The 24,329-nt window shown below is 43.5% G+C and overlaps 2 protein-coding genes across 7 annotated transcripts in view; both read left to right on the top strand.

Moving 5' to 3' along the window:
• FAM131A (family with sequence similarity 131 member A) overlaps positions 1-8,715 on the top strand; it is a 101,410-nt gene extending 92,695 nt beyond the window's left edge. For all 6 annotated transcript variants that reach the window (XM_060767398.2, XM_060767397.2, XM_060767393.2 and 3 more), the window contains 2 exons: positions 709-837; positions 4,544-8,715. In XM_060767398.2, coding sequence (XP_060623381.2) covers positions 709-837; positions 4,544-5,091 — 677 coding nt within the window. In that variant the 3' untranslated portion in view covers positions 5,092-8,715. The remainder of the gene's footprint in view (positions 1-708; positions 838-4,543) is intronic.
• A 6,259-nt stretch (positions 8,716-14,974) lies between these two features.
• Positions 14,975-18,070, top strand: LOC132769834 (heat shock protein beta-7-like). The gene is made up of 3 exons (XM_060766766.2): positions 14,975-15,182; positions 17,432-17,586; positions 17,790-18,070. Exons 1-3 carry the CDS (start codon positions 15,035-15,037, stop codon positions 17,961-17,963), a joined length of 477 nt encoding a protein of 158 aa, XP_060622749.1. The 5' UTR covers positions 14,975-15,034; the 3' UTR covers positions 17,964-18,070.
• Positions 18,071-24,329: the final 6,259 nt, after the last annotated feature.

The raw sequence follows: 24,329 nt of genomic DNA, 5'->3' as shown, positions 1-24,329 counted from the left end.
CTCATCAAACCACAACTCCCAAGATTCCACAGGATTAAGCCACAGCAGTTAAAGTGGTATCAAACTGTTTTTATTCTACAGTGTAGATGCACCCATACCGTACAGTTAGAAAACAGCTTCTGGGTAGTCTGAAATTCACCTGAAATTCAAAAAGGCACTTATTTTATCATAGTGGTCTTGAAACACTCCCTGCTGCAGAATACTCTAATTCTAACACTTCTCCCACACTTACTTCCTTCCTTCCTTCCTTCCTGAGAATCATAGAATCAAAGAGTTGAAAGAGACCTGATGGTCCATCCAGTCCAACCCCCTGTCAAGAAGCAGGAATATTGCATTCAAATCACCCCTAACAGATGGCCATCCAGCCTCTGTTTAAAAGCCTCCAAAGAAGGAGCCTCCACCACACTCTGGGGCAGAGAGTTCCACTGCTGAACGGCTCTCACAGTCAGGAAGTTCTTCCTCATGTTCAGATGGAATCTCCTTTCTTGTAGTTTGAAGCCATTGTTTCGTGTCCTAGTCTCCAGGGAAGCAGAAAACAAACTTGCTCCCTTCCTTCCTTCCTTCCTTCCTTCCTTCCTTCCTTCCTTCCTTCCTTCCTTCCTTCCTTCCTTCCTTCCTTCCTTCCTTCCTTCCTTCCTTCCTTCCTTCCTTCCTTCCTTATTGTTTCCATTGTTTTTACTCTTCTTGCTGTCCTTCACTCCTTCCCAGGTGTTGCTGAGCAATTTGCTATTGCAGAAGCCAAGCTGCGGGCCTGGTCTTCGGTGGATGGAGATGACTCCAACGACGAATCCTACGATGAAGATTATGCTACACCTTCGGATACAACCCAACCAGCCGGTAAGTGAGAGCAAACAACAGCTACACTATAGAATTAAAGCTTGTTGACACCACATTTAACTGTCAGGGTTCAATGCTATGGAGCCATGGGAGTTGTAGTTTTACACAGACTTTAGCTTTCATTGCAAAAGAGGGCTGATGCCTAACCAAACTACAACTCCCAGGATTCCATAGCAGTGAGACAGGGCAGTTAAAGAGGTGACAAACTGCATTGATTCTACAGTGTAGATGCTTATAATGCTTGTCAGAATATGTTGGAATTGCATTATATGGGTCTACACCGACATATAATGCAGTTTCAAACTGCCTATAAAACAGTGTAGATGGGACCTACAGTGTAGATAGATGACTTTGAACTATGGTGTTGGAAGAAAATTCTGAGAGTGCCCTGAACAGCAAGGAGATCAAACCAGTCCATACTAGAGAAATAAAGCCTAGGGAAGGGAAGGATATTAGAGGCAAAGATGAAGTACTTTGGCCACATAATGAGGAGACAGGAAAGCTTGGAGAAGACAAAGATGCTGGGGAAAATGGAAGGAAAAAGGAAGAGGGGCCGACCAAGGGCAAGATGGATAGATGGTATCCTTGAAGTGACTGGTTTGACCTTGAAGGAGCTGGGGGTGGCCATGGCCAACAGGGAGCTCTGGCCTGGGCTGGTTCAGGAGGACACCAAGAGTCGGAAGCGACTCTTGGTGATGAATAAGCAACAACAAGATGGGACCTGAAAACATAAATTTACATCCCAGAGGGATCAAGTAGGCATAGAGGGAGGATAGGTAGACGTAGCAGTGGTTCTCAACCTGTGGGTCCCCAGGTGTTTTGGCCTACAACTCCCAGAAATCCCAGCCAGTTTACTAGCTGTTAGGATTTCTGGGAGTTGAAGGCCAAAACATCTGGGGACCCACAGGTTAAGAACCACTGACTAGAGGGAGGTCATTTCAGATAACTTGGACTAGCCATTTTACTACCATCCACTTTGAGGCATTTTTACTCTTCAGTGTAGGAGCCCCCAGTGGCACAGAGGGTTAAACCCTTGTGCTGGCAGGACTGAAGACCAACAGGTTGCAGGTTTGAATCCGGGGAGTGGATGAGCTCCCTCTGTCAGCTTCGGCTCCTCATGTGAGGACATGAGAGAAGCCTCCCACAGTGATGGTAAAACATCAAAACATCCTGGCGTCCCCTGGGCAACATCCTTGCAGACGGCCAATTCTCTCACACCAGAAGCGACTTGCAGTTTCTCAAGTTGCTCCTGACACACACAAAAAAAACTCTTCAGTGTTAAGCACTGTTGCATTTCCAACTTTACCTCCTATCTAATGTATTAATATACTTTATTTCTACCATGTCTTTCCCCCCATGGGGACTCAAGGCGGCTAACAACCACACCATTCTGTCTTTGAATGGAGTTCCTACAAGAAAGCTCATTCTCCAGATGTTTTGGACTTCAACTCCCACAATTCCTTACAGCCTCAGACCCCTTCCTTCCCCCCCCCCTCACCCTCAGACTGTTATGAATTGTGGGAATTGAAATCCAAAACACATGGAGGGCCCAAGTTTGAACATGCTTGCTCCAACTAATGCACGCACTCTAATACAGCAGATTTTCAATTCATTGGACTCAAGCAGCCAGAATTCTCAAGCAATCGACATAAAATTGAAGAAACAATACTTAAAATCAAAATCAAATATAATCATTTTAGTGGAAATATAATTTTATGCTCCTGTTGATGCAGTTCAGAACTGCATTGACTTTTTTGACTGCTGCATTATACTGTTCTTTCACATTTAATCTAGCAAAGCCCTGAGATCTTTTGCAAATTGACCTGCTATTTGCAGGATGGTTTGGAGATGCCACTTTGGCTTCCATGCTGTCGAAAAGGTGGCTACCAATTTTGCAGGATGTGCCCTCTCTTTTCTCTGCCACTAGGCCTTGCCCTTGGCTTGAGCAATGAGGCTTTCACGCTGCGCACAGTGAGCCTGGCAGCTGGCGCACATGTGTTGGCAAAGTGCGTAAATCTGCGTCCTCCTCTACAAACAAAAGCTCTCTCTGTATTTCCCCCCTACAATTAACTTTGCATATCAAAGAAAGTCAACGGTAATCTGCTGGCGCGGCATGTAAGGAAAGTTCTAATTATTCTTCTGTGTAATTAGAATGAGTGGGCAAGAAGAGAGGAAGAGGAGGAGGCGGCGGAGGTGACACGGATGGGAGAACGCTACCTTCCCTCAGGTTGCGCACGTCACCGGGGTGGGAGGGGGCCGTAGCCATGGCAAAGAGTCATGCGCCCACTGCTGAAAAGGATTAACATAAACCCTGCTAATTTGAAGGGAGGCAGATTACCCTGAATCAAAAGAACACAAAATACATGTTTGTTTTGACTGAGGTATGTAGCCAAAATGTGCATGGAGGTAGCCAGGTTTTGACGTACCAAGCTGAAAAAAACATACCTTATGCAGTCAGGCCGGCAGCTGGTACACATGTATGTACAAAGTGTGTAAATCTGCATCCTTCTCCACAAGCAAAGTGAATGCTGTGGATACTTTGATCTCTGTGAGGTATTTGATATTCTTGCAAAAAAAGCTAGTAATGTGTAGGTTAGACAATGCTACTGCTAGGTGGATTTGGTGCTTACTGATGGATCCTCTTCACCTGGAGAGAAGTGACGCGGGGTTTGGTCTGTATGGCCCTTGAGGTCTCTCTCAACTCTATTATTCTATGATTCCTTGATTCTATTTTCTTTTCAAGCCACTCACTGCCTCTTGTAACAGGACTAGTGTCACCCATTGGATTTTCCCGGCTGAGCAGGGATTCAAACCTTGATCTCCAGAGTCATAGTCCAACGTTCAAACCACTATGCTATATTATAGATGCCTTTTTATTATCTGGAAGATACAACAAGTTTGTGGAAGTGGGTTGGATTAGATTGTGCTTGTCTCTACAAACTCAGATCACAGCCACACCGACCACTTAGGTCAGTGTAGAGCCAGATCAGCTCCATGTCAGCCAAATGCCACATGAGCTGATCCAGGGAACATGCAAAAGTCAAAGGTTTGGAGCATGTAAATATTTTTCAGTGTTAACTGAAAAATGCAAAGCACGAAGCTGATTAGTCAGGCTACGCCTGAGAAGCTAGCTGAGCTTGGGAGTTTTGGCAACAGTTACATGTTTAGGTTTTTGGTGCAAGAGCTTAGCAAGCCAGTTTGTATTTTTGCTTCTGGAAGAAGATCCTTCACATGGACACCTAAGGACCATTTGAATCTCTTTCAAAGGACAATGTGTGAATCAATGCAACTGTTCACATTGTATATATGTTCCTCTGCATAAGAAAGAGTAAACACCTTATCCGTTACTGATAATCTGCGTGGCATATCTTTTCTCTAGCAAGACAGTGTGTGAATTGGTAGAGACCTGAACTATGCATGATTTTCATTCCACCACAAAGGGGAAGTCCAAATTCTGACACAGAATCTTCTGGTTTGGGGGCTGTAGAAATGGTTCTGGATCGGAACCACCCACAGCTGTCCACACTGGCATCTCATGTGTCCAAACTCAGGTGGCCCAGGGACACAGGATAGCAATCCCTGTCCACCTCCTCTCCTGGCATCTTTCCTTTAATTTGAATCCTCTCCTCCATGTCATAGTCTCCAGAGAAGCAGAAAACAAACTTGCCCACTCCTCAATGTGACGTATTTCCTTGCTGTTTTGCAGATGCTGTGCCCCAGATTGCACCCAGCACCCTGCTGAAGGGCTTCCTGCACAGCCGCTTATGCCAGCTGAATGCTCGGCAAGGCTCCTGCGACCCAGAGAGTGACTCCTCTCAGACCACCATCTCTCCAGAGACTTTGTGCTCCAGCCTTTGCAGCCTGGAGGACAGCCTCCTGCTCAAGGAGCTGAGCTCGCCTTCCGAACTGGCCATCAAACTCCTGGGCTCCCTGTCTGGCAGGGAGGAGGCGCTCCTCTCCAAGTTGCCGGCCACTCAGATCGCCGGCGAATGTGCCTTCCGGAGCCTGGCACAGCTTGAGTGCCAGGACTCTCTGTACTCCATGTCGTTCACCGAGTCCTGCCTCTCACCCACAGAGGAGGAGGAGGAAGAGGGGGGAGTCCTGTGTAAGGACTGTGAGGCCCACAAGGACAGCTGCCACGTCCGCAGGAAGGCCTCCGATGTGGCCTCCTCTGGGGTGGTGTCTCTCGATGACAACGAAGAGGAAGAGCGGAGGGGGAAGGAAGAGGAAGAGGAGGAGAGCAGAGAGCAGTGAATCTCTATTTGCTCCGTGGCATGCTTCACCTGCCATCTTGTCCCGTGCCGTGGCATCCATTCTCAACCCTGCTCCGTGGCCTGTCCCTTCTCTGAAGAGGATGGATCCTCCCCACCTGGAGGAGGAGGTGGCATGACCCAAGGCTGGGCAGGGGAAGATGGGCTGAATGGACGCCAATCCAGGAGCCCATCCTTTCCCCATTGGTCCCGTCCTATGCCTTCCTCACCTCCACTGTGCCATCTGATTCAGCCATTCAAAGCCTGGCGAGCCTGTCGTTTGGCTTCGTGGATTTTGCCTGCTGCATCTTCTCTCTCTTGTACTCTTTCTCTTGTGGCCTGTTTTGTTTTCTTTGCATGAGATTGTCTTGGGGTGGGGGAATTAAAATAAAACAAAACACCGGAAACAAAATCCAAGCAAGCAAAATAACGAAAAACAGGGCTGTGTAGAACGGACGCGTGCCACTGTCTGGTCCGAAGCATGCAACACGCCTTGGTCTGAGCGTGCCCAAAAGAAAAGGCACCCCTTGGATGCTGTCCTGTTGGCATGGCTGAAGCTCTTAAAGCAGAACTGTTGCAGTTCTTAAGACAGTTTATCATGGTATATTATACAGATATCCCTTTTCCCTTCCAAACCCTGCAGCTCAAGGCAAAGGGCTGAAAACAGAATGTGGAATGCAATGGATGCTTGATTTGTTATGCCTTTTTTTTTACAAAAAAAATTCGACATTGGCCCAAATGGACCAACTTCTTGGCTTTTACTGTCTTGAATTTTATACTGTGGACCTACAGGATGCAAGGAGAAAGGCCGGAGCCGGGCACATGGATGCGCTTGTGCACCCTCCTTGGCCGTCTCCATTGGAAGGGAGCACGGAGCATGGCAGGGGAAGGTGGGAGTGGCCAGTCCTCCCACCCTGCCCCAGATCTTTTCTATATTTTTGTATGTGTGTCTCCGTGTTGCCGTCTTCACGGGGTGTCGCTGTCCCTACCATGGAGGATGGGGTTTTCTAAGGGGGGACATATTTCCTTCTGCTCCATTCGCCCACCTGGACCAAGCAGGGTGGACAATACTGTGACCCTCATTTCATCCCTTTGCCCTTGCCGCTTCACAATGCACAGGACCCGATGGCCTATGCTTACCTCCCTCTGGGCTTGGAAATGTTACTTTTTGGGAACGTTTCCAAGCTCAGCTCCTTCTTAGCCCAAGCAGCTCTGAAATCAAAAGGGATGCTCATGACCAACTAGAGAAAATATGGTCTGGACTTGTAGTTTGGAGAGGAATATTTAGAATTCTCTGCCAGTGAACTCCAGAGTCCCTCCACTAAATTATAACTCCTACAATTCAATAGGATGAGATATATTGGATGATACCCAAGTGCTACAAATATGTAGTTTGGAAGAAACCGTACACCCCATAAAGTTAGTAATGGAAATCCAGGAATATCAGAATAATTTGGTGTGTTGGAGAATTGATGCCCATTGGCTGGGAAAATATCAGTCTTATACCATTGTGCTAGCACCCAGTGGATCCCAAAGATCTGTAGTTTGGCAAGGACTTGAAGAATTTGCCCATTCAAGATCTCTAGCCTCTTCCTCACAGTAGAAGGGTAAAAAGCATTAGTTTTCGATGAATATTCATTGGTCCAGAAAAAAGGAGACCCACAAACGTACATGTGCTTGCATCCCTTCACAGACTGCACATCTCTCCAACATTTCTGCACATGCACACACAAGTTTGGCTTTCCACAAGTCAACTCAACCAGACATATGTTATAATGTAGTGGGCATGTAAATATACATCTACACACACACACACACCTCTTAGGTTTAGCAACCATAGACCCTTTCCCATCCATCACAAATGCTGCAAAATGATTTTCAGCAAAACTGAATCTGTAATTGTGGTGTAGCATGTGTTTGAGTGGTGTTTTGGTATTGATCTTCCAATGACAAAGAGCATTCAGCATTGTTACTGGCAATTTGCAGAAACAGGCTGTTTATGAAAGGGAAAGATAAATTGGATCCACTATTTTTAAACACCCTGTACATCCAAGGTATCTGTCACTCAGTATGCTACAATATGCACAATTCCCCCTCTTCTTTAGCCAAGAGATGCTTTGCCTTCTAGATTGCACTTGGCCACTTATGGTTTGTTGAGAAGGCATGGCTACCAAAAATATCACTGCAAAGTGGCAACCCACACAAAGAGTTCCAATATAGTGCAGGGACGTACATACAGCTATATATATAATTTTACCCCAATCAGGTGCCTTCTGATGGTGTTAGACTACAATTCCCATAAACCCAAGTTAGCACAGTCAACTGTGACCCATTATGGGAGTTGTTGTCCTAGAATCAGTTGGTGGGCAGCAGCTATAGAAACACATGCTGTGTGCCATGTACATTTAACACAAAATACAGTATTTGAACCCATAACATACTCATACATAGAACTGAGTAAGAATACAACCATGAACTCTCATCAAGACAATCAGGGATGTTGTTGCTTTTGTTGCCTGACTCAATTTCTTTTAATCTGGTGCCAGGGAGCGTTAGGTGTAACCTTGGTGAAATGGTATCTCACAATTTCTAAGGTGGAACCAGTCCAATAGTTCTTTGGGTTTGGAGAATGGGAGTGGGTAGAGGAAGATGGGGTACCATTGGAAACATCATGAGAGCCAGGGCTGGTAGTCTGGATGGATTTGCATCACTCAGATTCTGGCCTTCCTTCTAGCTTATGTATTGGGTTAAAGGGACTGGGCTGTAATGTTCCAGATGCTATGGTTGTGCAGCAGACATCACCTTCGGCTGGGGCTGATGGGTGTTGGAATCCAACAACATCTGGAGATGGCAATGGCTGACAACTTCTGAATGGGCAAGGCAGAAAATCTGCTCTGGTTTTTAATGGAGGCACACAGGAGTGGATCTTTAGAAAGAGAAACTGGGAGGGATAGGTTTGCTTAAGGGGATGGGAAATATTAAATACTATAGAGGTCTCATTTAGATATTTTGACACAGTTGAGGCAAGTTCCTTTTTTGGACCACAGCTCCCACAATGCATTAACTATAGTGGGCAGTTACGTATGGGAGATCTGGTCCAAAAATGCAGGAGGTGCTGTTCAAGCAAAAGTTTGAAAGATGAGAGTAGAAGGAGGGAACTGTTGCAATGAAGAAAGAAGGGCTGTGATAGGGATCAGGGGAAGAAGAAATGAAAACCAGGTTTAATTGAAAGATGTCCCAGTCAAGGAGTTTGGAAACATTACCACAACTCCCTCCTTCCTCCCAGTCATTTGCTACCTTTTGTGCAGCATCAGTCCATTCTGTAGAATGGGTACACGTCCTCCTAACACCTCCAACTACTCCCTGTGCAAACCTCTGTTTTTACTCCTTAGTAAATCCCCTCTTGATGCCTGTGCAGAGCTGTGTCCCAAAGCCTATGCATCCCTACCCATTTTGACCCCATCTCTCTACTCCTTTTGCTCTCCTTCCCCACCCCCAAATGCACAATATTGTTTGTGTGTGTCCCTATTTCTGCCCTGTCCCCTTCCTGGTGTACACCCCTGGCTGGTATGAGTGTCCGTTTTGTTCCGTTTGTATCTGTAATTCATTAAAAGGCTGGTTCTACTGACTGGTCTGTGTCTCTTTCTGTCTTTCCTTCCACTGATCTTGCTCATTCCTGCTGTTTCCTTCTTCCGCATTGCTCTCAAGTAGCCACCCTAACCCCACTCTTTAGATTAAGCAAGGATGCAAATTGTATAGCCCTCCAAATGTCATTGGACTACAGTGCCCAGTTTTTTTAAATCTTGACAGAGGGAAATAATATTATGGTTTGTTGGGAAACCCTGATAAGGAGCATTCTGGACAGTATATTCACACATTTGTGTGTGTACGTGTGTGTGTGTAAAACAGCATTTTCGCCATAAGATAAAGATTTTTTGTACAGAAATAATGTTTCTGTGCTATTACTTTTTATTCCAAACATGTGGCTTTATGCACCAAAAACCCATGTGCATAAAGTTATGTGCACAATAAGTCCTCAACTACATAATTTTCTGTATGCAAAATAGTGCTTTTTGTGCAGAAAAAAATGTGTGAATTTCATGCAAAGTAAAACCTGAACTCTGAATGGTCCTCAAAGCTGCCTTGACTCCCTATATCAGGAGAAAGGCAGGACAAAAATAGAATGAATTGAAGGAAGAAATTTGCTAACGTTATTTGCTGCTTCCTTTGAGAATGAAATTATTAAAGAATTATATCCTGATTTTTTTTACCATTGGCTGCTGGCATCCAAGAACATTTGGAGGACTGCACAGTACTTTCTGTCCGATGAGGCCACTGGATTTTAGGCTACCGACTTGTTCCAGAACTCAGTCTGCATTATGTAGTCTATTCCTGCCTGGTGGACTTTACGGTGTGAACCGAACTAGTTGGGTGACCTAGAACACATCAAGCTAAGCAAGGGGAGCATGTGCACCATTATTGAAGAACATAATTGTTATGTGACCTGGAATACATCAGATCAAGATGTCATTCAGAGAACACAATGAACATCTAGCACAATTGAGAACATAACTCTTGAGTGACCTAGAACACACTGAGTCAAGCTGCCATTCAAGTAAGAATGTCTAGCACAATGGAGAATACAACTGTTGTGTAACCTAGAACATATTATGTCAAACTATCTTTCAGGATCTACCACAACTGAGTTTCTTTTTGAAGAGCCCCTAATAATCTTCTAGAAACAAGAGTTTTGGGAAAGTTACTTTTCTGGTCCACAAAATCTAAAAAATTCCAAGATGGGTACATTTTCTGGGGAATAATAGGAAAATATATTTAAAAAATAACTTTTTCTGACATTATTCATTCAGTCACTTAGAACGTTTACATTCTAAAAAGGGCAGGATTATGTATCAACGGTTGAATATTTACAAAACAATTACATCTAACATTTTCAAATATTCAGAAAACATACATTTAAAAACAACAAAACACAGCCAATTTACAGATTGGTCTGATTCCTATTACTTCCAACTAGAGGAGAGCTTTTAGTTGAATGGTGAGTTGACACAGAGATAAATTCCTCCTGATTGAATGGGTCTATTTGGTACTAATGAAAAGATTTAGGTCAAAGCCTACATTATCTATATTTGATTGGACATAAAACAGGTAAGTCTTCAACATGTACCTAAAAATACTAGCTGCAGCATATCAGTTATCAGAGCAAATTGTACTCTATGTAGTGGATGTGACCATGCTTAATGTCCTGCTGTGAATGAAAAATGAACATTTGAAGTATATTGCATTGCCTACAAGACTTCTCAACACGATCTCAAGTACTGAGTGGATCTCTAAGGGAGAAGACAACCCACAGGTAACCTGGTCCTTAGGGCTTTGTAGGCTAATAAGAGAGGCCAAGGTTTCCATCTGAGAGAGCTGTGCAAGCTTGAATTCTGGTACTATGGGTTAACACACCTGAGGTCAATAGTATCATGAAATGACTTGCCCATCTGAATAGGCATCACAGAGATAATAACAAGGGCATGATGGTCATTTTGACCCCCAAACTTTGCAGACCAATCCTGATGCAACTGTAGTAGGTTTCCCCATACATTTCAATGTTGCAAGAATTTCAAAACTCTAAATTGGCATATTAGCTTTATTAAGCTGACCAGGAGAGACCTTAAAATGTGTGCCAGATTTCAAGATCTCCAGATCAACCAGGAAAGGCATATGGAGGTCTCTTGACATACATTAGCCAAGATCCTATGCCATGTTTGCATGGGGGTAAAGTTATACTTCAATAGTAAATAGGTGGTTACATTACACAACTCGCCTGCTGAATGCCAATACTCTGGAGCCAACTGCAAATCTGCAAATCTTGTTTTGACAATCCCAGTAAATCAAGTGGCATACAGTGTTCCCTCACTTATCACGGATGTTACATTCCAGGACCACCCACAAAAAGTGAAAATCCGCAAAGTAGGGACACTATATCTATCTATATAAAAATGCTCTGTTCATTTTGAGTGACATCATAACTCAAAAACTGCTGGATTAATTGCCACCAAATTTGGCTACAAGACATCTACTAACCCAAGGAGTGACCATCACACACACAAAAAATGATTTTGTCATTTGGGAGTTGTAGTTGCTGGGGTTTATAGTTAACCAACAATGAAAAAACATTCTGAACTTCACCAATGATGGAATTGAACTAAACTTGGCACACAAGACTCCTATGAGCAACAGAAAACACTAGAAGGGTTTGGTGGGCATTGACCTTGAGTTTTGGAGTTGTAGTTCACATACATCCAGATATCACTATGGATTCAAACTATGAAGGATCTAGACCAAACTTGACATGAATACCCCATACGCCCAAATATGAACACAGATGGAGTTTGGTGGAAATAGACCTTGACATTTGGGAGGTGTAGTTACTGGGATTTATAGTTCACCTACAATCAAAGAGTATTCTGAACACACCAACAATAGAATTGTACCAAACTTCCCACACAGAACCCCCATGACCAACCGAAAATACTGAGTTTTCTGGTGGTCTTTGGCGATCCTTCTGACACCCCCTCAAGACCTCCCAGGTGTCCTGACCCCCAGGTTGAGAAATGCTGTCTTAAGGCCATCCAGTCCAACTCCCTTCACCAGGGCAAGAAAACATAATCAAAGCCCTCCTGACAAAGAGCCATCCAACCATAGATATTGATAGATATATATGATTCATGCACACACACACACACACACGTTTATGACAGATATAGTATCAGAGATTTGAAAGGGACAATTATACGTTGCATGTTTAAGAATAGGAAAACCAGACAATCTCGACATCAACACTGACAAAGAAATACTTTTTATCCACAAGCATAAAGAAATTACTTATATTAGACTTTCTCAACACTTTCTCATAACTTTATTTTCCAGATCACCAGACTGGGCCACAGCAATGTGTGGCAGGGGACACATTGCTGTGGCCCGCATATATATAAAGAGATCAGGGAAACTAAACTAAACTAACTAAAGAGATCAGGGAAAATACACAGACCAGTTAAATATGATCTCACTAACATTCCTAGTGAATATGCAGTGGAAGTGAAGAACAGATTTGAAGGACTAGATTTAGTAAACAGAGTCCCAGAAGAACTATGGACAGAAGTCCGCGACATTGTTCAGGAGGCGGCAACAAAGTACGTCCCAAAGAAAAAGAAAACCAAGAAGGCAAAATGGTTGTCTGCTGAGACACTGGAAGTAGCCCAAGAAAGGAGGAAAGCAAAAGGAAACAGGGATAAGGGGAGATATGCCCAGTTAAATGCGCAATTCCAGAGGTTAGCCAGAAGAGATAAGGAACTATTTTTACATATGTATTGTCGAAGGCTTTCATGGCTGGAATCACTAGGTTCTTGTGGGTTTTTTCGGGCTATAGGGCCATCTTCTAGAGGCATTTCTCCTGACGTTTCGCCTGCATCTATGGCAAGCATCCTCAGAGGTAGTGAGGATGTCCTAATTCCAACAGACCTCACTACCTCTGAGGATGCTTGCCATAGATGCAGGCGAAATGTCAGGAGAAATGCCTCTAGAAGATGGCCCTATAGCCCAAAAAACCCCACAAGAACCTATTTTTAAATAAGCAATGCATAGAAGTGGAAGACAACAACAGAATAGGAAGATCAAGAGACGTCTTCCAGAAAATTAGAAACATTTGAGGTAAATTTCAGGCAAAAATTGGTATGATAGGCCTCACATTTCTATGTGAGGCCTAGGAAACGATCTCTTGCAGATACAGATAAATTTTAAGAAGCTGGCCTACACAACTGCAAAATGGTAAAAAAATTAATTCAACCACATGTGTAAGGGAATCACATGCACCCATTTTTATGTCTTTTTTATGACTTATCCAAGCGAGTACCCGGATGACTGCATTGCTTTTCATGGAACAAACCACATTGCAGAGTTAGAAGGCACTAAAAGGGCCATCTAGTCCAACCCTCTGACATGCAGGAATATGCCACAAAAGCACATCTGAGAATGGCCATCCAATCTCTGTTCGAAAGATTTCCAAAGTTGTCAAGTCTGCCATCCTTCAAAGCAGTCTCTTCCATTAATTCCAACAGCTCTTAGCATCAAGACATCCTTATGTTTTCAAATGACAGTGGAATTTAGCACATACACAGAGATGCCCTCACGGACATGGCATCTCCAGTGAAGAGGATGGAGATGACTGCATTCTTCACCCACGCAGAGAAATTTCACAGGAGCCTGACTTATATGTGTGCGTGCGTGAGACGTGTGCATTGAAAACTCCAGTTCCTTTCTTCGCTGCAAGTGGGTATCCTTATGGAATAGAGTTTCTGCACATGCCAAACCAATACCTTCAACTAATATTCATTTATTAATACTAATTCCTCCTGGAATCCTAGCACACTCACACTGAAACCTCCCAGAACACAAAGCAACATCCATCTTTTAAGAAACATGCAAACTTAAGTGCATAAGCTTCCTTTGGTGGCTGGTGCGGCCTTAGCGATGCCAGATCATCCCGTCTCTTAATAGTTTATGCTTTAGACTTAAATCACTCCTAACAAACTATTCTTAAAGCTTTAAAATGGTGAATTATGTCAATGTATCTTTTAACTAGGTTGCAGTTAAATGTCAAAATATACCATACCTGCCATCATCCTGTTGGAGTTCAAATATAAATTCCTTTATGTATGCAGTTGTCTTTTTTTTCTTTTTAGCTGTGCCATTTTGTCTATATTCTATTCATGGATATTTAAGAGGAATTCCATTATTACATTTATTTTTTTTAATTCACATTCCATCTTTTTTCTGATACAGGATCTAAGGCCTTTTACATTATAATACAGCTAAAACCTATTTCTTACAAAAGTTATTTTAAAAAATAAATTATCAATTCTAACTGTAATAAGGGGGTCACGGCATGAGGAAGGATGAGAAACACTGTGCTGGAGGAACTGAAGTTTCAAGTTAGCGTAATGCTAGAAATTTGGGGACTGGAGGATAATTTCGCAGGGAGGGCAAAATGCCTATCTGGGGCAGTTTGTAAAGGACTGTAGGTCATTTTTTAAAATAAAAATATTAAGTTTTTACAAGTTACAGTTTCTCTCTTTTTGTGTTAGCCTGGCACCAGCATCTTTGGTTCCCAGCCAGGCCCGTAGCCAGGATTTTGATTCGGGGGGGGGGGGGAGCTGAATTTTTTTCAGGGGGGGTTTGGGGGGTGCGTTTCGGGGGGGGGGGGCTGAGTCTGAGTGAAAGAGGGTCTACCCTAGCAAACCTTTTGTATCATTACCCCAATACCCCCATGCTTAGGGGATATATTGAGTATGGTGATCAGATCATGGCCTTTTCGCGAACCACCATGAGAATTTCGGGGGGGGGGGGCTGGAGCCCCTCAAGCCCCCCCCCCCCCCGGCTACATGCCTGTTCCCAGCCATTGCCAGGTGTGATTCTTTTTGTGGCTAAAGTCACCCATTTGGTCACAGAGGTGACTTAATGCCCTTCCATACAGCCATATAACCCAGAATATCAAGGCTGATAATCCACAATATCTGCTTTGAGCTGGATTATTTGACTCTACACTGCCATATAATCCAGTTCAATGTGGATTTTATATAGTTGTATGGAAGGGGCCTTAGGAACAGAATCGAGGGTGGATGGGAGAGGTGGAAATTCCCACTTCTCATCACGCCTCACTCCCAAGCGTTGAGTAGGCAGCTTCTTTATCTCACATTCCAGTGTCTTGGACAACAGTAAGGGCAGCCTGACTAAGCCAATTATGGACATCTTGGTTTTCTTGGCCAAGGACCTGGCTCTTCCCGCCCCCTGCCTCCCTCCCCACTGCCCTGTTCCTTCCCATAGACACAGGACACATACCTCAGTCTCCACAGAGAGAAGTTACCCTCCTTGGCAGGGCCATGGCGTCTTCCATCAGCAACTCCTCTACCTTCCGCTCGGAGCATTTCAGCACCTATAGCTCCGGGAAGCCCTGCTTCGAACCCCTGCTTGACCCACCTCATGGGATTTTTGGCACTGGGAGAGCCAGGGAGTCCTATGGATACTCAGGTAAGTGAGGGTGTGTTTTAGCAGACTGGTGGCACTCAGGAACCTGCAGTTCTCAACTTTTGTGTTTCTCTTTATATATTGAACATCAGCACCCAGAATCTCATCCTGTTGGATGAGAAATGAGGTTCAAAGAATTTGGAAGGCCTAAAGTTGAGAACAAGGGGTCTCCTCCTTGCATCCCTTCCATGCCCATTAAGATAACCCTCAACACGGGTGCCATGCCACTGGTTCTTGGATGGGAGACCAACAGACATCTCTCAGTGTAAAACCTTGGAGAATCCTTGATACTAAAGTTGAAGTTGGCAAGGTTTGAATTGAAGATGGCTTCCTGAAGTAACGGCGCTCCATGCAGTCATGCTGGCCACATGACCTTGGAGGTGTCTACGGACAACGCTGGCTCCTCGGCTTAGAAATGGAGATGAGCACCACACCCCAGAGTCAGACATGACTGGACTTAATGTCAGGGGACTACCTTTACCTTTACCTTCCTGAAGTCACCTGTATCAAAAATATAAACCATAATCTAAATTTCTTTTTTGTTGTCTGAGATCTTGTTTGTGTGTTTGTGTCTTCAAATTGCCTCTTAATTTGTGGTTGGATTCTGTAGGGTTTTCTTAGCTGAGGGATATACTCAAAGGTGGTTTTGCCAACCTTTTCCTCTGAAATTTTCCGATAGCACTTGGCATTCATTGGTGGCCTCCCATCCAAGTACTAACCAGATCCAACCCTGCTTAGCTTCCAAGAACAGATGGGACTTGATGTCTTTGGGGGATTTATCTTTACATAAATCAGGTACTGCTTGCTTGCACTAACTCTATCCTTATTTTCCCCCTCTCTGACACACTCTGTGTACCTGTTTCAATGGACAGAATGGCAAGTTGAGGTCAGCCTAAGATGTTGTTGTCTTTTGTCAAATTCCTAGAAATGCTGGGCATTTAAGTTTATCTTATTTTTTTCACGGCAGTATCCAATTACAATACACTGCAAATGTTAAAACACAATGATGACATCCATTATAATCAACCAGCAGGGACCAAGGTCATTCAAGGCTGAGAATAATGGCAGTCACTATCCAATGCCCTTGAAAGGGTGGCACTAGGACAAGGAACCCATTATAGAAGTTAAACTGAACTGTAGGGTAAGCATGGAATTCTACCCTTCAATTAAATGGATATACAATTTAAAGTGCTGAGTAAAGTCATACAATCATAGAGTTGGAAGAGATCTCAAGGTCCATTCAGTCCAGCCCCATTCTGCCTTGCAGGAAAATACAATCAAAGCACTCCTGAAAGATGACACTTTCAGGCAGCGTCTTCAACAATTAAATAAGTCTTTCAATGAGGAAGTTTTTAATAATAATATATTAATAAACTTTATTTATACCCCGCCACCATCTCCCTAAGGGACTCAGAGCGGCTTACATGTGGCCAAGCCCAACAGTACATCAATAAACAAAAGTTTTTTCAAAATGATTAGATGGAATCTCATTTCTTGAAATCTGAATCGATTGCACTTATCTCTGGTCTCTGATCTCTGGCTCCATCTTCAGCATGACATCTATTCATATATTTAAACATGGCTATCATGCCACACACCCCTAACCTTTTCCAAGCTATATATACCCAGGCCACTGAGCCGCTCCTCATAGGGATCCATGAATTTCTGACCCTGACTGTTTTGGTCACCCTTCTCTGGACACTTTCCAGGTTGTCAATATCCTTCTTGAATTGTGGTGCCCAGTAATGGACACAATATCATTCCAGGTGAGGTCTGGCCAAAACCAGAATGAATTCTCCTTTCCTTTGACCTTCACTTCACTTCACTTCATTTCTTAATTAGTCGCTTTCCACCAAGGTGCTCTTAATTAGTCGCTCTCCGCCAAGGTGAACTGAAGCCAGCAACTGGGTTTTGTGTGTTTGTGTTAGGAGTAATTTGAGAAACTGCAACTTGCTTCTGGTATGAGAGAATTGGCCATCTGCAAGGACATTGCCCAGGAGACGTCTGGATGTTATGCCACCCAGTGGGAGGCTTCTCTCATGTCCACATAAGAGAAGCTAGAGCTGACAGACAGGAGCTCACCCCGCTCCTTGGATTTGAACTGCCGACCTTTTCATCAGCAGTTCTGCCAGCACTAGGGTTTAACCCATTGTGACACCTGGGGCTCCATAACAACCTTTTGAGTTTTAGAACTATGCATATAATTTCTTTTTAAATGTAATTGTTTCCTGTCTCTCTTTGCTCCCTTCCAGGCCCTCCCTCCTCGACACATCCCTCTTCTCTGGGCAGCAGCAATGTCATCACCAGTGGGGACAAATACCAGGTCATGGCTGATGTCAGCCAGTTTGAGCCACATGACATTGTGGTGACCAGCTTTAACTACTGCATTGTCATCCAGGCAGAGAAGGTAAGACTCTGGAGAGTGGAATGATGATATTCAGAAGTAATGGGGAAACAAATGCCAAGGGGCTGAAGATGGGGTTGTCCTCTAAGTCTGACTACCAAGTCCTCCAGGGAAATATATAGTCAACTCCTGGGGTCCTGGAGATGTCTAGAAAAATGTTCTCTCTAGCAGTGACATCCTTTCTGCCTATCCACTTTTCCCTTCAGGTTGCAGAAGATGGCACTGTTTCCAACACCTTCACCCACAAGTGCCAACTCCCACCCGATATGGATCCGCTGTCCATCAGCTGCTGCCTGAACGATTCGGGCAAGTTGATCATCTCTGCCAAGAGGTTGATGTCGATGCCCCCACCACTCTATCGCACTGAGGTCCAGCTCTAAGATGCCCCTCTTTGCCGTGGGCCTTGAGTCTATGTCACTGTTTACATTGTGTAACATAACTATAAAACAGGTTAGTGAATTGAGATGTATATTATGACACTGGCAATAGTACTTATGTATATTGGGTTCTACCAATGTGCATTGGGTTCCCTAACTGGTGTCCTGATGTGCATTTTAAACAGAGGCTAGATGGCCATCTGTCAGGGGTGCTTTGAATGCAATATTCCTGCTTCTTGGTAGGGGGTTGGACTGGATGGCCCATGAGGTCTCTTCCAACTCTATGATTCTATGATTGGACTCCTTACCGATGAGCATCAGCACTCCTGAACCAGTATACCAATGCACATCAGCCACAACACCCACTTTGCTATCTTCCCGATACAGCAGCTCCTCGCTTTTTTTTTCATGTCAGGAACGACTTGAGAAACTGCAAGTCGCTACTGGTGTCAGAGAATTGGCTGTCTGTGAGAATGTTCCCCGAGGATGCATGATGTCTGATATTTTACCATCCTTGTGGGAGACTTCTCTCATGTTCCTGCGTGGGAAGCTAGAGCTGAGATGGGAGCTCACCCCACTCCCCGGATTTGAACCACCAACTGTTGGTTAGCAATCCTGCTGGCACAAGGGTTTAACCCATTGCGCCACTGGGGGCTCCAGCTCCTTTCTGAATGCAGACATTGTGGGTCTACTCAGTTCTCTTTCTTGCAGATGTAGGTCTACTGATATGGACTTACATTCCATACTCATACCCAACCAGGATTTCATCTCCTGACTCGACCTCTCCCTGCCAGCATGATACAAGTGTCATTCACCAGTGCTCTGATGTGGCAAAGGGATGCCGTTCTGCTCACGCAGCCAATAGCCAATAAAATAGGTTTTGGGGTGGAGTTAAAATTGCAGCTATAGTGTTATGATCATAGCAATAGAGTCACTGTCATAACTAAGAAGTTATTGTGAATACAAAACAGTTACCTAGATAAATGTATCCGTAACTGGGTTGCTGTTGAGTTTTCCGGGCTGTTGGCCATGTTCCAGAAGCATTTTCTCATGATGTTTTGCCCACATCTATGGCAGGTATCCTCAGAGGTTGAGGGGTCTGTTGCAAACTAAGTAAGGTTTATATATCTGTGGAATGTCCAGGGTGGGAGAAAGAACTCTTGTCTGTTAGAGGTACATGTGAACATTGCAATTTGCATTTAATGGCCTGCAGTTTCAAGGCCTGGCTGCTGTGGACAAGTACCACGCAGCTGTGGACAAGGGATCACCAAACGCAGCATTGCCCAAACATGAATCAAGCAACATGACCGACACTGCAGACTAATTCAACCAGAGATGTCAGAGCATCTAATGAGCCAACCTGGACACACACATATTATTTGAGAACACAAAAATGCTGGACCACTCCAACAACCACCATGTCAGACTACACAGGGAAGTCATTGAAATCCACATGCATGTGGACAATTTCAACAGAAAGGAAGAGACCATGAAAATGAACAAAATCAGGTTACCAGTATTTAAAAACTTTAAAATCAGAACAGTAAATAAAGAGCAAGGCTCAAATAGCAGGATAATTCCAGACATGAAACAATCAGGACCAGCTAACACCTCCCAACAAAGGATCCCCCAGGCAGGAAGCAGCCAGGCTTTGAAGCCACAAGGTTATTCAATGCTATTCAAGCTATTCAATGCTATTCATCCACACGTACCTCTAGCCGACAAGAGTCCTTTCCCCCATCCTGGCCATTCCACAGATATATATACCTCATTTTCTTAATTTCCAACAGACCTCTCAACCTCTGAGGATGCCTGTCATATATGTGGGTGAAACATCAGGAGGGAATGCTTCTGGAACATGGCAATACAGCCCAGAAAACTCATGGCAACCCAGTGATTCTGGCCATGAAAGCCTTCATCATCCCTAACTATTTCATACTCAGGATCACTACTTAGTCATGATTGTGATACTGTTGCTGCAATCAAAACTCTCTCACAATTTATTGTGATCAGCTGCATAGGAAAAATGAAGTTCATTCTGTCAACAGCCGGAATACGGGACAATATGGGAGAATGACATTTTTATCATGTTGATGAATCAGGCCAAGAGAGCCTACTTAGTTAACTATACTTAATTATACATACAATACAAGCTGCATACCCATGGGAAAAGTACCTGCATTTCACCTACCTCTATTGTCATCTACCAGCATCTGACAATATATATAAGATATTCTCTAGGGATTTTCTAAGATTCAGCGAGGTTTAACCCATAAAAAGTAACTTCTTCCACACTGTGTCTATAACTTCCACAACAATTCTCTTGTTTGAAATTAAACCATACCTCATGTCGATATGCAAAGAATTGTCATAAAACTTTTTTTTACTGTCTTGCAATTTTCTATTACTCCTTCACAAGTTTTTATCACTTTATTTATTTAGTTTTTTTTTATAATGGAAATTTTGTTGAAATGCTATAATTAATACTGTGAACTTATTTTTTAACTGTTTGATCACAAGGTTTTGTTGCAATTTATTTAAAGCAGGAAACAAGGTAATATTTGTTTCTTATGTGAGATTATAATATTGGAAACCACTTTGGGATTTTTAAATAAGCATATTTAATAAATACATCAATGTGTTTTATGATTTAATTGATAATTTTATGTTATTATCATTATGTTAGGTTTCTGTATGCAAGGTATTATTTTTTGTCATAAATATGGAGTCCCCCATTGGGGGGAGAAAAGCAATAAACAAGTGAAATAAATAAAAATAGTAAATATATAACATATTTCAACACAGAGTCATAGTATTTTCAGTACTGATCACATTGCACCTCCAAGCCCTATGAAGAATGGCTGAGGGAGGTGGATGTGTTGAGATTGGAGAAGGTTGAAAAAGAGGCATGATATCCCTATTTAAATAGTTGAAGAAGATATATGTAGAAGGTGGAGCAGAGACAACCAATGGATTCAAATGACATAAAATAAATTCCATGTAAATGTGAGGAAGAACTTCTTAACTATAAGAGCTGATTGACAGTAGAATATGCCTCCAAGTGCGGTGGAGTCTTTTTCTTTGGAAGTTTTTTAACAGAGTTTGATATGCTGGCAATCTCTCATCCAAGTACTAGTAAGCACTGCTCCTGCTTATTTCCCAGGATCAGGTGCCTTTATGGCAGTGTTTCTCAACCTGAGGGTCGGTTGTGAGGGAAATGTCAGAGGGGTCACCAAAGACCATCCGAAAACACACTATTTTCTGTTGGTCATGGCGTTTCTGTGTTGGAAGTTTGGCCCAATTCTATCATTGGTGGGGTACAGAATGCCCTTTGATTATAGGTGAACTATAAATCCCAGCAACTACAACTTCCAAATGTCAAGGTTAAATTCCCTCAAACTCCACCAGTGTTCACATTTGGGTATATTCAGTATTCGTGCCAAGTTTGGTCCAGATCCATCATTGTTTGTGTCAACAGGGCTCTCAGGATGGAGGTGAACTACAACTCCAAAACTCAATGTCTGTTTTCCCCAAACTACACTAGTGCTCACATTTGGGCATATTGAGTATTCATGTCAAGTTTGGTCCAGATCCATCATTGTTTGAGTCCACAGTGCTCTCTGGATGCAGGTGAACTACAACTCTCAAACTCAAGGTCAATGCCCACCAAACCCTTCCAATATTTTCTGTTGGTCATGGGAGTTCTGTATGCCAAGTTTGGTTCAATTCCATTGTTGGTGGAGTTCAGGATGCTCTTTGATTGTAGGTGAACTATAAATCCCAGCAACTACAACTCCCAAATGACAAAAGCTGCCACCCCTGCACACCCACAAGTATTCAAATTTGGGCATATTGGGTACTTGTGCCAGTGAATGAAAATACATCCTGCATATCAGATATTTACATTACTATTCATAACAGCAGCAAAATCATAGTTATGAAGTAGCAGCGAAAATAACTTTATAGTTGGGGTCACCACAACATGAGGAACTGTATTAAGGAGTCGCAGCATTAGGAAGGTTGAGAAACACTGCTTTAGGGTATTTGCACCCATATGAATACCAGGTGCTGTAACTTGCAAACCACCCTTGAGTATTCCTTTTCCAAGAAAACCTATGGGTTGCTATAGGTTGACAAGTGACTTAAAGATGCATAGACACTAGGCTTGGTTAATAAAAAACATGGTTTAAAACTAATTTTGGATGTAGGGGGCACTGGTGGTTCAATTCTAAAGTCAATTCCGATTTTCACAGAAAAAAAATCAAAACTATTCGAAACTTCCGAGACTTCCGAATTCTTTTGTTAATGGTTTGAAAGTGTTATTTCCTGTTTCATTGGGTGGTCTTTATTTTGAAAATAGTTGTTTTACTCCAGAAGTGGGGAAAAGCAAACGGAGGAAATTCCTTTCTTCTCTGGTTTAAAACTGGCTTCTCTGGTTTTAAAACTGGCTTCTCTGGCTAGAGCCGAGGCCAGGGACCAGAAGCGGGGAAAAGCAAGCGGAGGAAATTCCTTCATTCTCTGGTTTAAAACTGGCTTGAGCTGAGGCCAGGAAATTCCTTCCTTTTCTGGTTTAAAATTGGCTTCTCTGGCTTTAAACTGGCTTCTTTGGCTTGAGGTGGAGGCCAGGAAATTCCTTTCTTCTCTGGTTTCAAACTGGCTTAACTGGCTTTAAAACTGGCTTCTCTGGCTTGAGCCGAGGTCAGAGACCAGAAGCGGGGAAAAGCAAGCGGAGGAAATTCCTTCCTTCCCTGGTTTAAAACTGGCTTAAGCTGAGGTCAGGAAATTCCTTCCTTCTCTGGTTTAAAATTGGCTTCCCTGGCTTTAAACTGGCTTCTTTGGCTTGAGCTGGAGGCCAGGAAATTCCTTTCTTCTCTGGTTTCAAACTGGCTTAACTGGCTTTAAAACTGGCTTCTCTGGCTTGAGCCGAGGTCAGAGACCAGAAGTGGGGAAAAGCAAGAGGAGGAAATTCCTTCATTCTCTGGTTTAAAACTGGCTTGAGCTGAGGCCAGGAAATTCCTTCCTTTTCTGGTTTAAAATTGGCTTCTCTGGCTTGATCCAAGGCCAGGGACCAGAAGCGGGGAAAAGCTGAATAATTTCCAACTCACTTCCTGAGTCGTAAGAAAAATGGTGGGAAAAGCTTCAGAAGGGCAAAGGGACTTCCGGTTTATAAAAAAGCTTCGATATCTCTTCAAAAAGGTAAATTTAACGAAATTCTTATGAGCAACGTGTTATCCGAGCGTTTCTATCCATGCCTAATAGACAAACATGGTATGACCAAGTTTCTGACCTCCCACTCTATTCTTTTTAAAGGTTGTGCCCGACTTTTGCGGAAGAGTGACTCTTGGCTCCACTAGCCATCTGTCTCCTTTTTCCCTGTGCAGATGCCAGCTGTGCATTACATCTCTGTACTTGGCTTGCGTGATTTCCGTTTTTCTCTCCCAGTCTATTCCATTTCCAGGATGCCTGGCTCAGCATTTTCAGTTGCAGCTCACTATGTATTTGACAACAGCAGAAATCTGGCCAAAGGGTATGGAGTGGAGGGGAAAGCTGAAGTGTGGAAAACTAGCCATCTAGAAGAGAACAGCCCAAGCTGGTCTTTCGGGGTGCATCAACAATGTAGACTTCATGCTGTTGGCATCACTTTAACTGCCATGGCTCAATGCTATACAGCCCTGGGAGCTGTAGTTTTGCAAGACCTTTGGGTTCCTCTGCCAAAAAATGCTGGTGCCTCACTAAACTACAAATCCCAGGATCCCATAGCATTGAGCCATGCCAGATAAAATGGTGCCAGACACATTGATACTGTAGTGAAGATGTACCTTCAGAATGTATCTATGCATTCATTGACGTTGCAAAGGCATTCAACACTGAATCACAGCGCTCTCTGGACCATCCTCCAAAGAATCGGGTGCCCTAACAAATTTGTGAACATCCTGCGGCTCCTCCATGATGACATGGTGGCAATAGTCTTGGACAGCAATGGCTCCCAAAGTGACCCATTTAAGGTGGAATCAGGTGTCAAACAGGGATGTGTTATTGCCCCAACTTTATTCTCCATCTTCATCGCTATGATACTTCATCTTGTTGATGGGAAGCTTCCAAGAGGAGTGGAAATCATCTATCAGACAGATGGCAAACTATTTAACCTCAGCAAACTGAAAGCCAAAACCAAGGTTTCAACAACATCTGTTCTAGAACTCCAGTATGCTGATGACAATGTCGTCTGTGCACATTCAGAAGAAGACCTACAAGCCACTCTAAACCTTCGCAGAAGCATACGAGAAGCTCGGCCTGTCATTGAGGAAAACTAAAGTCCTCTTCCAGCAGTCACCAGCCAATCCCTCTCCAATGCCAGAGATACAGCTTAAT

Source organism: Anolis sagrei, chromosome 3 (assembly GCF_037176765.1).
Source record: "Anolis sagrei isolate rAnoSag1 chromosome 3, rAnoSag1.mat, whole genome shotgun sequence".
Lineage (NCBI taxonomy): Eukaryota > Metazoa > Chordata > Lepidosauria > Squamata > Dactyloidae > Anolis > Anolis sagrei.
The sequence above is the reverse complement of the archived record's forward strand: the minus strand, read 5'-3'. Positions and strand labels throughout refer to the sequence as shown.